The sequence below is a fragment of the Phoxinus phoxinus genome (assembly GCF_949152265.1).
Source record: "Phoxinus phoxinus genome assembly, chromosome: 1".
Classification (NCBI taxonomy): Eukaryota; Metazoa; Chordata; class Actinopteri; order Cypriniformes; family Leuciscidae; genus Phoxinus; species Phoxinus phoxinus.
The window spans coordinates 9,105,268-9,117,279 of record NC_136876.1 but is presented as its reverse complement, the minus strand read 5'-3'; the positions used below and the strand labels follow the sequence as shown (position 1 = coordinate 9,117,279).

The window sequence follows — 12,012 nt, the reverse complement described above, 5'->3', positions numbered from 1 at the left end:
ATATGGTCCTGTGGTTGCCAACCGCCGTAAAAAACATGAAGAAGTCATCTTCACTTACTGATTCAGGAGCAGTGATAATGGGGGGAATGGGGGGGTGCTTGGTTAGAAACAAAAAAAAATTATGTGATCACTCACGATAAAAACCTTATGTTTTTAATATATTTTATAATGTCATAATTTCACATTCAATCTCCAAATTAACGTAGAAACAACAAAGACAGTATATTTTAAATATTTGTCTAAAAGGTACGAAATATACAGAAATTTAATAAAGTTATAAAACAGTTTGCACTGCATAAATGTTAAATTATACATAGATTAATCTTTATTAAAGTTACAAATGTTCTTTAGTCAAGAGCAGTGAGTGTTTTTCTCTGTTCCCTTTGTTCTTTGATTAACTTTACTGACTGAAAGCTTTTTTTGGCTACTGTGTCTTTAAGAGCAGCCGCCGCTGACAGAGAATGAGGATCTCACACGTGCCTCATTCTCTCACAACTCTTCTTTATGTTCATTTAAAACTATTTAACTCATTTAAGAGTGCTCAGTCTGCTCTTATGAGGATACTCGACTAAACGGACATTTTTTCAGAATTGCGTGTTAGTTCGGTCAACTTCAAGCCGAAAGAGAACTCGATTCTGGCGCTCAATTTGTCTTTGCGTGAATGGGTTAAAAGCATTTGCAAGAATAAAAGCGCATCATATAATGTAACGCCAGACAAGGATGACAGAAAAAACGGATGCTGCGTTAATTACGTGAAATATTTATCACGGAGTCTTCTCCTCCCATTTCTACCAGTGATCGCTTTATTCAATTTCCAACGTCGATCTGCGCACGTCAACAGCGCTACTGAGTTGTAGGTTGCCAGGTTGAGCTCACAAATGGGTTGAAATGTGATGTGTTGATTGAGCGAGTAGGACGGGTTTCATACAAGATCTGGCAACTGGGCAACCTTGGAATAATATATTGATGTGATTATTCATATAACGACGTTTGGGAATACAAATTACGGGAGTTTCACGGGAGAAAGGACAAAACGGGAGGGGGGCGGGAGATGGGTGTGAAATACGGGAGACTCCCGGTGAAAACGGGAGTGTTGACAGGTGTGTGTTAGCCTGCACACCTGCAGATCTGGAGCTGACTGGTTCAGTCTGGCACCCAATTTCTCTGGTTACAATTACAGTCTTATATTCAGTAATTTTAGAGATTTTAAAATGTTTATAAATACTATTAGTTAATTAACTTCTGAGGTAATTTTCTCCAGGAGTATTACTATTATGTTATTATTATTCCTCACACGGTCGCAAGACGACGTAAAGTACATGAATCTGATTATTAATCTGAGTTTTATCGAGTTGATGTCAATAGCGCACGCTCTTTTTAGGCATATTCATATCTTGCCGGTATGTGAAAAAATCCAGCAAAATGCGCCGGCGCGTTTGTCGACCCCAGAGGATTAAATTTAGCCTAACCATAAATTGTGATTAAAATATATATATGATCACTCACCTCAAGACGCCGCTACGGTGGTGGAGTCCATGCAGGAGTAGCAGCGTTTGGCACTGCGTCGCTTTTCAGCGCGAGCGGTGTGGAGAAGCCTATTTCCACCTCTTTTGCGCTGGAGAAGCAATCTCGCGTAAAATGCAGTTTGCACACTCCAGCTCTAGGCGGGAACTTGCGGTCTTCCAGGCCAAGTGCATGCATCCACTGGCGCCTAATTTCCAAGTCAGCTGGAAAGCTATGCAGTCCAGCAGTGCTGTTGCAACCAGCAACACTACACCTACGTACCATCCTGACCACTGTACTAAACACAGATAAATCTACTCTAACTTGAAGCTATCCTAACTGATGCAATGCTATGCTACTAACTAACTATACTTCTAGCAATACTACACTAACAACTATGCTAATTAACTACCTAGGCTACACGAAGGCCCAATCCCAATTCTACCCCTTTCCCCTTCGTCTACCCCTAACCCTTCGCCTTCCCCTTCCCCTTGACCCTTGAAACAGAGTGGCAAGGCGTAGGGGTGAAAATATTCCCCTAAGAAATGGGACACCACTACTACACCGTTACACGTCATTATACGTCGTCGCCTACGTCACAGGAGATGCGCCGATGTTTATCACAAACTTCCAAGATGCACAGGACTTGTTTTCTGTGGTGTTGTATTAACACGTTGGAGGTACAGACCTATGTTTGTCCTATTTTGACCTATTTATTTATTTACTGTGTGAAACTGTGTGAAATACCACATTGTGTGGCGTTCATGTGCGTTCAGCTCATAAATACGATCTTTACGAGATGACTTGAACGTACTAATAGCTTGTGTGCTTTGTTCGGGGGAGAAGAGATTTTTTTACAAACGTTTCTTTGAAGGAACTGACCGTAAATATGAACACAAGATTGAATGTAACATAAAGCAAATCATTATTTGTCGTTAAAATACTTATTAAAGTCAACAATTCTTACATTTATGGTCTATTTTTTTGCTTGGGCAGCCATTTTGCGTCTGTAGCCGGTGTATGCAGTGACACTTCTCATACCCCTTCGTTTGAAGTGTGGTCCCGAAAAATCTTCGTTTGAAGGGCTATCTGGCCCTTCCCCCTAGCCCTTCCCCTCCAACCAAAAGAGAATTGAGACAGCCCTACCCCTCCATGTGCACGAGCAAAACAGAGGGGAAGGGGTAAGTGAAGGGGTAAGGGGTAGAATTGGGATTGGCCCGAAATGTGTTCGAATTACGGGGGAGCTAAGGGGAGCTCGGCTCCCCTGAAAAGGACCTGGGCTCCCCTGAAAGCCTACTTTGAGACATTTAGGGGGAGCTCTAAAACACTGTCCATTTTTTTGTTATGTGAGTTATTCTGTTTTTATCATGATTTGCATTAGGGCTGAACGATATTCTGTTTTATCATCGACATCGCGATGTGCGATGCGCTTCATGAGGTGCGCGCGCGGTCTCTTGCTCTCTCTCCCTCTCTGCCGTGCACGCGCTGCGCGGTTTGGAGCACAGTCTCGGTCTCGCGGGCGCGCTCGCTCTAGATTCCGGAGATTTTAACTAATTCACGGGCATCAGTGAGCCGCTATCAATATGTGGGAGACTCCCGGAACTTCCGGGAGACTTGGGATGTCTGTATTTCTATACTGAAACAATATCGGCATTATAATTATTGATTTTTCATTAGGCAATTTTTTTAGTGCCCCCTCAGCTCTTGATGGGCGTAGTGGGAGCGGCGGCGCTGACAGGCGGTATGGTGTAAAGCTGCTGTTTAAATGTGTTCGGCTTTTCTGTTTACAGAAACATGTTCTCTAATCTGTTTAGAAGATTTAATAATTAAATCTATTTAATAATAATTTAAGATAAAAATATATTAAAGTTTTATTTCATTTTGTTTATTTCATATGATTATGATGACCAACACTGTTTTACTTTGGCACTTTGGCTAAGAAAAGTTGACTTATAAGCATTTTGGTTCACAATCTTTTAAGTTGTTTTTATAAAAAATATATTTATTTTAAGTTATATTGTTGTAAACCAATCAGGGGTTGGTGTAAAGCTGCTGTTTTATTAAAACATGTGTTCTGCTTTTGTGTTTACAGAAATGTTCTAATTTTGGAATAAAATATTAAGTGACCTTTTTGTCACTTGTAATGAAGCTTGCTTATTAGTGAAATTATTAATATCATGGAATGGTAATTATTGACTTTAGCCTGGAGTTATGGCTCTCAATATCGCAATATATATCGTTGGGGAAAAAAATTTAATTGTAATTTTTTGCACAAACAATGTAATTTTTTTCCAATATCGTGCAGCCCTAATTTGCATGATGTAGGCCTAAGCGCGGTTGATTCAGAACCGTGGACAGAGCTGTTTGCCCTAACACTGACAACACTGACTGACGCTTGCGTTTTGAAGTAAACGGTTTACCAAGTAAACAATAGGTTTACTGTAAACCTATTGTTTTAAATGCCCGAACATGCACCAAAAGCGTTAAAGTCAGTCAGGGTCAGGAAGGATCGGAAAATAGGGCTCCCCCGAAAGCCACTTTGTAATTCGAACCCTGTAAATAACTATATAAATGCTATGCTAAATACTCTATCCTGATCGTTTTCAATACTCGCAATTTCAACTCCTGACTCGCTACAGTGGTTGTGACGAAACAAGATGGTTTTTATACTGCCAAGGGCGTGTTAGCTCGTACCAAGGGCGTGGTGAGCTGGAACCTGCTTACGTCACCTCCCACCGCTTACGTCACGTACCACCACAAACATCCAATAGGAAAACCTGCAGTGGCCACCGTTCAACCTGAAGAGGGCAGCACTCAGACGTTTTTACACCATATATTGTAGAATTAAAACACTTTATACCCAAACGTCAAAAACAGGGTTCCCGCGGGGTCTTAAAAAGCCTTAAAAGCATTGAAATTATTAATTTTGGAAATAATACCTTAAAAAGACTTTATAAAGTCTTGAATTTTGATGTCTGGGTCTAAAAATTGTGCTGTATGTAACTTCTCCGTATTGTATTTTTCACAGACGGTAGCCTATTTCGGTACTAAAAAAATTAAATGGTTACGGTACCAGCTTTTTTTTTTTCTTCCCGAAGTATTGGGTTAATGATGCACTGTCCGAAAGGTGCACAGTTGCGTCCTCTTCATAAACACACGGTGACCGGCGGCGCTGCTAATGTGGTGGCTCTGAATCCACTTGTTGACAAGAAAAGAGGAAAGAGCCGTTCACATAGCGCGTTTTTTGCGCGTGCAAATTCGTTTTCCAGGCGCGCCTCTGGTCATGGTTGCATAGCAATGGCAGACGCAACGGGAAAGCACGCTCTTGTGGAAAGGAGAAAGCGGTGCAAACTGCGCTCTCCATGTTGGGAAGTATCATCAAATAATTAATTGATTTCTAGCCCTTGCATTAGCTTTAGCTACTACTAGATATATTCATGGAGATGAGAAATAAAAAGCCGCCCTGTACAGCTATGACCTGTTGAGATGATTCTATTATAAGCCGCACGCCTACATTTGAAATAACGAATTTGCACGCGCATAAAACGCGATATGTGAACGCCCCCTAAAGTGGTATCGTGTGCGGTTGTATCTAGTTTAAAAGGCCTTTTAAATATGAACGCAGTTTTGGATTAAGGACAGTCAAGTCAAACAAAACACGTTTTATCTCCTGTTTAGTTGGTAACACTATACCATTCATTAACATTACTTAATGCCTTATCTAACATCAACACATTGAGTGAACAATACATTTTTACAACATTAATGTATGTTTGTGAATGTTATTTAATACAAACACTTGATTGTTCATGAACAGATAAAACTTTTGATTTAAAAAAATTATTAGTAGGTTATTTTTAAATTACCCCAAGGAGAATAATTGATTCCTTATATAACTATTGTTTATTGTTAGGTCATTTTATCTAATGTTATCTAACAAATGGATATACACTTTAAAATAGGCTATGCAAATTTAATCTAAATTAAGATTTGGTACGGAGAATCGTGGATTTTCACAGGTATTGGTACCGAATACTGAAATTTTGGTACCGTGACAACAATCCCAGCATGGAATAAGTAGCTAGATAATGTTAAAAAACAACTTAACATTGTTTGGCAAACTTTCTTGTGGCCTACTGAAATGTTTTTATTTTTCACACCTGCTTGGCTTCTCATCTTTTACCCATTCCACATTTGAAAAATAAATGAACACAAGTTCAAGGATTTTGTTTTTCTTTGCTGGTAGGGACGTGAAATAGGTATTAATTTTTTACATAAAAGGTCTTAAAAATACTTGAATCTAACTTGAAGAAACCTGTAGGAACCCTGCAAAAAAGTTACTTGAATCAATGAATCAAGTGATTTTCCTGTGAGTCTTGAAGCTGACTTCTGCTGATGAAACTGCTAACTATCTTCAGTAAATCTTTTCTTCAATTTATTATAATTCTGACCCTGGCTGTTCTTTCAAACATCTGGTCCTTGGATGAGGCCACAGCTGAGAATCTTGCGCTGTCCAGTATTAAACTCACTTATGCTGACACCTACTGGCGTGCGTCTGTGCAGCATCTTGCAAAAGTAAAGGTTTACAGTAACACACACAACTGTTAATAATACTTATTCATAGTGACCCATGAGAGATTTATTTTGTGTCTTTCCTAGAATGGGCAGTTTGTGACTTTGCGAGATAAACAGCAAAGTAGCACTGATATTACAAAACATTCAGAGGCACATGCCAATCAAATACAGACGTGACACAAATAACTATTATGACACCGATAACTATAAAAAAAAATATTACTGACTTTAATGCATGATTGATATTTAAAATATCACAAAATGAGGCTATTTATTTAATATTTTGTGTCACAATTACGTCAGTCAGGGTTCTTGCAGGTTTCAGTTTGTTACATTTAAGACCTTTTTAAGACCTTTTAAGACCATTATGTGTGAAGTTTAAGACCAACACGACACATAAATAGAAACATTAGAATGATCCCAGAAATTCGTAAACATTCTAGTGTTTATTGATACACTTAGAGAAAAATATCAAAGAAACTCAGCAATAAAACAGATGAAAATACTGAACTTCTGATATCCATATTCCCAACACAACACTAGTACATACAACCTAACCCTACATATGTCTGAGTTCACCCCCTTTAGCATCAATCTCAGTTTCAAGGGCTTTCAGTTCTGCAAGTTTTTCTTTGTGTGCCCTTCTCAGGGCATTGGACTTTGAGAGAAGCCGAGCCATCTTGGAGCCTGCTGTGCCCTCAGCTTGTTCTGCTAGTGTATCTGCCTCCCTGACAAGACAGGCAGACACATCTTCTAAGTTTGTCTTTCTTTTCTTAAGGTCCACCAGACACTGCTCAGCCAGCTTTCTTTTCTGACTCTGAGATTCCTTTTCTTTTCTGATGCGCTCTTGATCAAGAAAGAGTCTGTATTTTGACCGGGCTGCACCCACAGATGCCATAAGTTCCTTGGTAAGGGGGACCTGAGTGACATCCCCATGCATTGTAACAAAGTCACATATGAGCCTTTGTGCAACAATTGTGTCCTGTTGCATGTTTTCGGTCTCCACCTCCTTGTTGATGGAAAATCCCCTTTCAACAGTGGCCTGGCCATGTGAAAAGAGCAGTAACTTCTGGCAAAAAACCCAAGCAGCAGGGTAGGGACCTCTTAATCTCTCATGCAAGAAGGTGTCTAAGCGTCTTTCAAATGGCTGGAAGGCAAGGAATTCTTCATTCCTTGCCTCAGCAGACAGGAACGATTCAAACTGCTGGACAATGGCATCCCCTACAAAAAAGTGTGAGAAAATAAGTCAGTCAAATATGCATAGTCATGACTGAAAAATATTGGCACTCCTGTCTTTTTCCTCTCTGCATTTTTGTATTGTTCCAACGCACATAAAGGAAACGTGTATACTAAAACCTGTATACCTGTGTAAGGTAAAAACACTATCTATAGATAGATAGATAGATAGATAGATAGATAGATAGATAGATAGATAGATAGATAGATAGATAGATAGATAGATAGATAGATAGATAGATAGATAGATAGATAGATAGATAGATAGATAGATACTTTATTGATACCCAAGGGGAAATTCAGGATTCTCTAAATGTCTACAACAAAAACCGGTATAAAATTATGAAACTTATTCAGTGTATCTAAGCCACTGCACACAAAACAGGTACAGGACCATTGGGGGGAATGACAAAAGTGAAACATCCATGCTCAACCAATACCCTGATAGGACATTGGAAAGTGTCAATTGTCAGAGCAAATGTCTGCAACTAATGGTCTGAATAAAGCCCAATAAAAACATCTAAGGATAGTTGAGCATGGTATTCAATCTTTGGTTCATAACCCCTTCCAAACCATTCCTACCAGCAGGTACACCTCCTGTCAGCTGCTTGTTCTTCAGGAATGTCTGGACAAGAGCCTTCATCTGATCTTTGCATCTGTCTGGGTCCCTGAACATGATAGACGGGTCCAGACACTCCATCTGTCTAACTGTAGCATATTTCAATGGGCTCTTCTCCAGTGCTTTTCTGACAATGTTTAAGAGGCCCTGCATACACTCCCTCTTAAATTCAAGGATCCTTAGCTCTGAGCTTTTACTGTCCTGGACAATAAAACAATACATGTCAGTAATATCAAAATGGAGTTTTAAGTACCACATGGCATGAAGTCATGGCATAGGCCAATTATGTGACTTTATGCAATGGGGTCATACAATTTCTTATTTGCTGTGATTGGGATGTCTCAGTAGAATCATACTTGCTTCACATGATCTATGTGAACCTACACTTCATTATGGGGAATCACCATCCAAAATACATTGCTTTTAAAGGAGAAAGCAGGCAAAAACATAGGTTCAATATTGTCTGAACGCATGCACAACCTTGGAAATGAACAGCATATCAAACCATTCTTCAATCAAACCTCATACAGATCACAAATACGTTTAGTATGCTTAGCAAAATTATACTATCAGCGTACATACTGATCATAATAAATATCCAAAACTACCAAACATGATACCTTGACTGCTGCCTCAGCACCCAAGCCAATATCAATCTTCTGGGGGAGGAGGAGCAAGGTCTTGTCAGACGTATCAAGCTTGGTGAGCTGAAGAGGAGTGATGTCCTGGAGGACCTCTCTCTTCATACAGCGTCTCAGTAGACTCTGTCAGTAGGCAAAAGTACCATTAGCCCATTTAATTTCCTTTTATATTTCACACAATGACATCCTAATTTTCTCATCTAATTCATTAGGATTTCATTAATTTAAGAAGGCACTTACCTGGGCTTACAATAGTAAGTAAGTACATTTTATTTATATAGCACATTTTTCAACATAAATCCCACTACAGGCATACATGTAATAGGAGACTGGCCCTACAACATTTTATATGCAATCCCCAAAATGTGACAAATACTTTGTTATTTTGGACAAAAGCATCACAGATGAATAAATAAACAAATAAGATGATAAGCCCATGCCAACTAATCATAACCATATACCATAAATAATTACCTTAATTAACTCAGCCAGATCTTTGCCAAAGAAAGGCATCACAGGTTCATCGGTCTGGTATTTCTTCATGAACGGATGGAAGGTCCTGGCCAGAGTCATGAAAAAGTGCATCTTCCCTGTCGTAAGGGGATCCTTAATGGCTGCTTCGATGGTGTCAAAAGATGCTGTTTTGGGATTTGGGAGCTGTTTTTTGTGCACAGCGTCCATATACAGCATGAGAGATGGCCAGACTTCCAGCGCCCGTTCAACAACTGGGAGATTTTCAAGCCATCTGTGGCCACAAAATGGCTTGGGAAACAGTGTAGATTTTGTGACTTTTTCGTAGTCCTCCCTCCTTGCAGGAACGTTGTGGAAAAGAGTGTGCATGGCCTTTAAAATTTTATCCACATTCCACAACGAAAATCCCACCTTGAAGGAGTTATGAAGTGTGTGGAGTCCACAGCTGCCGACGGACACCAGTTGTGCACCCCCATACTTCTCTGCATGGTCCTGTTGGAGTAGGTCCAAAAGCTTAAAATTCACATTCGGTCCATCCATGGACACTGAAATCAACCTGCTGCGGTCCAAATGATGCAATGCCTCCTTTTGGAAAATAAGAAGAAAAAAGCTTAAAGATTACATTCATGTATAAATTCAGCTACATGTTAAACTGCAACCTTTCTTCTAGTATGGAGCTGATGCAGCTGATAAAACAGACATTCAATTTGGAACCAATGACTGTAGATAGAACCAACAATTAGGCCTATTTCTAGTGTTAATTTTGTCACCTATTTTTAATTTAGTCTTAGTCTTGTGCCAAATGTCCTTGTTAGTTTAGTCATATTTAGTCATTTACATATCTTTTTTTGTTAGTCAAGTTTTAGTCGACTTAAAGTCTCTCATCATTTTAGTCTAGTTTTAGTCAAAAGAAAACTCAAGGTATCTTAGTCAAGTTTTAGTCGACTAAAAGTTAGTAAAAAAATAACTCAATATATGTTAGTCTAGTTTTGGTAAAAAAAAAATTTAGTCTTTTTAAAATAACACATTATTACTGAGATTATTACTGATAAACATTTCAGTAAAAAGTGTTTCACATATCTCAAACATTGGTTAAATGTCATAATTATCTGACAAAATACAGTTGTTGAATGATTTTTGTTGAATGCAAATGTTAAACGTGTCTGGTTTACAATTTCTGATTTAGGACTCGAGCTTGACTGCACATCACCTTTTTTACTTTATTGATAACGTTACTAATCGTCCGGGCCGTTCATCGGGACATAAGCTGTCATGTACAATAAAAGCCTGCGCAGCGACAGGAAATATAATTTAACACAAAAAGCCTGCCTAGACGGTGGACTTGTTGCGCTCAGGATTATTTATTTATTTATTATAATTTTTTTGAGCGGCGTGTGGACGAATTCTTTCTACGCACACACTATTTTATTTCTTGATAACAGATCGCTGCTAACTATAACACACCGTTGCCATGAAATACAGAGCGTTGCCGTGAACACACAGGATTCTAACCGTAGAGACGGAGCGCACTATTTTCTTTAGCGGAAGCATACAATTGTTTTTAAATCAATAAACTTTTAAATCATAATTTTGTGTCAAATCATTGTTTTATTTGGTAGGTAGCAATGTAATAAGCGGGATCCTAACTCATTCTGAATATTAACAGCTGATGAAAAAGCAGAGACGATTGTAGACAAAAATGAAGAGAGATTTTATCATAGTTTTTATTTTATGCAAAACATTTTCGTCTCGTCTTTTTTCGTCAACAATAATGCGTGTTAATTTAGTCTCAGTCAGCGTTTTTGGACAGTGGTGCAGTCTTGCCATCGTCTCGTCTTAGTCATGAAAAAAAAGCTAATTGACGAACATATTTTGTCTCGTCTTGTCTGACGAAATGAACACTATTTGGCTACAATGGTGCATAGATGTTATAAATCATATAGATCATAGGACGATATGCACAGTTTACACAATATATAGCACACTACATTTTTAGCATATTCCCCTAGATGGGGTAGGCCTATGACATGATGTTCAAATGCAGATTTACAAATTGATAAGTTAGCTGCTACGTCCGAGGCCAATCAGTAAAGTAGGCAATCTCACTTACTTCGATATGCTTCAGGAGGTCCTGCGCTGTCCCATGTCCCATGAACTGAGATCCCATGTATCTCGACCGCACCTCTCCATTGCTCCAGAAACGAACGTGGAGGTCCAGCTGCTTGGATTTGGTGGATGAGTTAAAACTTTCGTCGAACATCAAGACATACGGTCCGCTAATGGTGTTAATTAGATCTCTCTTGATGAAGTCCGCTATACCAAATTTTGCTATATAAGCGATCTTGTTCGGTCCGCACGTAAACGTTTTCGCAATGTTTGAGTCGGGGAACATTGCCTGGAAAACTTCACTAATATTATCGTTACTGTTATATGACATATGTTTTGTCACGGTGTGGAGAATCCAAAGTACCTCCGATTTTGAAGTCTCAGTGGATCCGAAAGTAGCCCGAAGATCAGACCGACTCGACGAAGCTGTAACATTTTTGCCTTGGAGTCCGGAGGGACCAGGCATCGGCAATGATGTAGGCCTAGGCAGCTGGGATACCGAACAGAACTGTGAGATGGTTTGACTCTGCTGAAGGTTTTTCATGGCAAGCTGGTGTTTGTCCGCTTTGGCATGAGACTCGAGCGCCTTCACACCCAATGTCCCTAGCTGTATTATCTTCTTGCATATTTTGCAGCGAGCTTCATATCTATTGCTGGGGACAGCTTGTAACCAGCTACAAAACTCACCCTTATCGAGCCAAGTCATGTTAAACACACACTTCCCCATGATCTTTGAAAACTACGCGCTCGACGACAGCCCTGACTTAACGTTGCACGAATTCGGCGGGCAGATAGCTAGTGAACCAACTTCCTTCACTTTATTGGCGGGTTACATACCGCCACCTACTTTACAGGAGTTAT

General features: G+C 39.4%; 4 protein-coding genes across 4 annotated transcripts in view; 1 reads left to right on the top strand and 3 right to left on the bottom strand.

Moving 5' to 3' along the window:
* The window catches only part of LOC307001012 (uncharacterized protein), a 573,545-nt gene that overhangs the window by 41,003 nt on the left and 520,530 nt on the right, over positions 1–12,012 (bottom strand). The window lies entirely within an intron of this gene.
* The window catches only part of LOC307000598 (uncharacterized protein), a 496,331-nt gene that overhangs the window by 222,177 nt on the left and 262,142 nt on the right, over positions 1–12,012 (top strand). The window lies entirely within an intron of this gene.
* LOC307000631 (uncharacterized protein) overlaps positions 1–12,012 on the bottom strand; it is a 426,328-nt gene that overhangs the window by 246,766 nt on the left and 167,550 nt on the right. The gene's annotated exons all lie outside the window — the stretch shown is intronic.
* Positions 6,614–12,004, bottom strand: LOC307008474 (uncharacterized protein). The gene is made up of 5 exons (XM_079631266.1): positions 11,156–12,004; positions 9,049–9,630; positions 8,554–8,697; positions 7,897–8,134; positions 6,614–7,299 (listed from the first exon to the last, which is right to left on the bottom strand). Exons 1-5 carry the CDS (start codon positions 11,876–11,878, stop codon positions 6,638–6,640), a joined length of 2,349 nt encoding a protein of 782 aa, XP_079487392.1. The 5' UTR covers positions 11,879–12,004; the 3' UTR covers positions 6,614–6,637.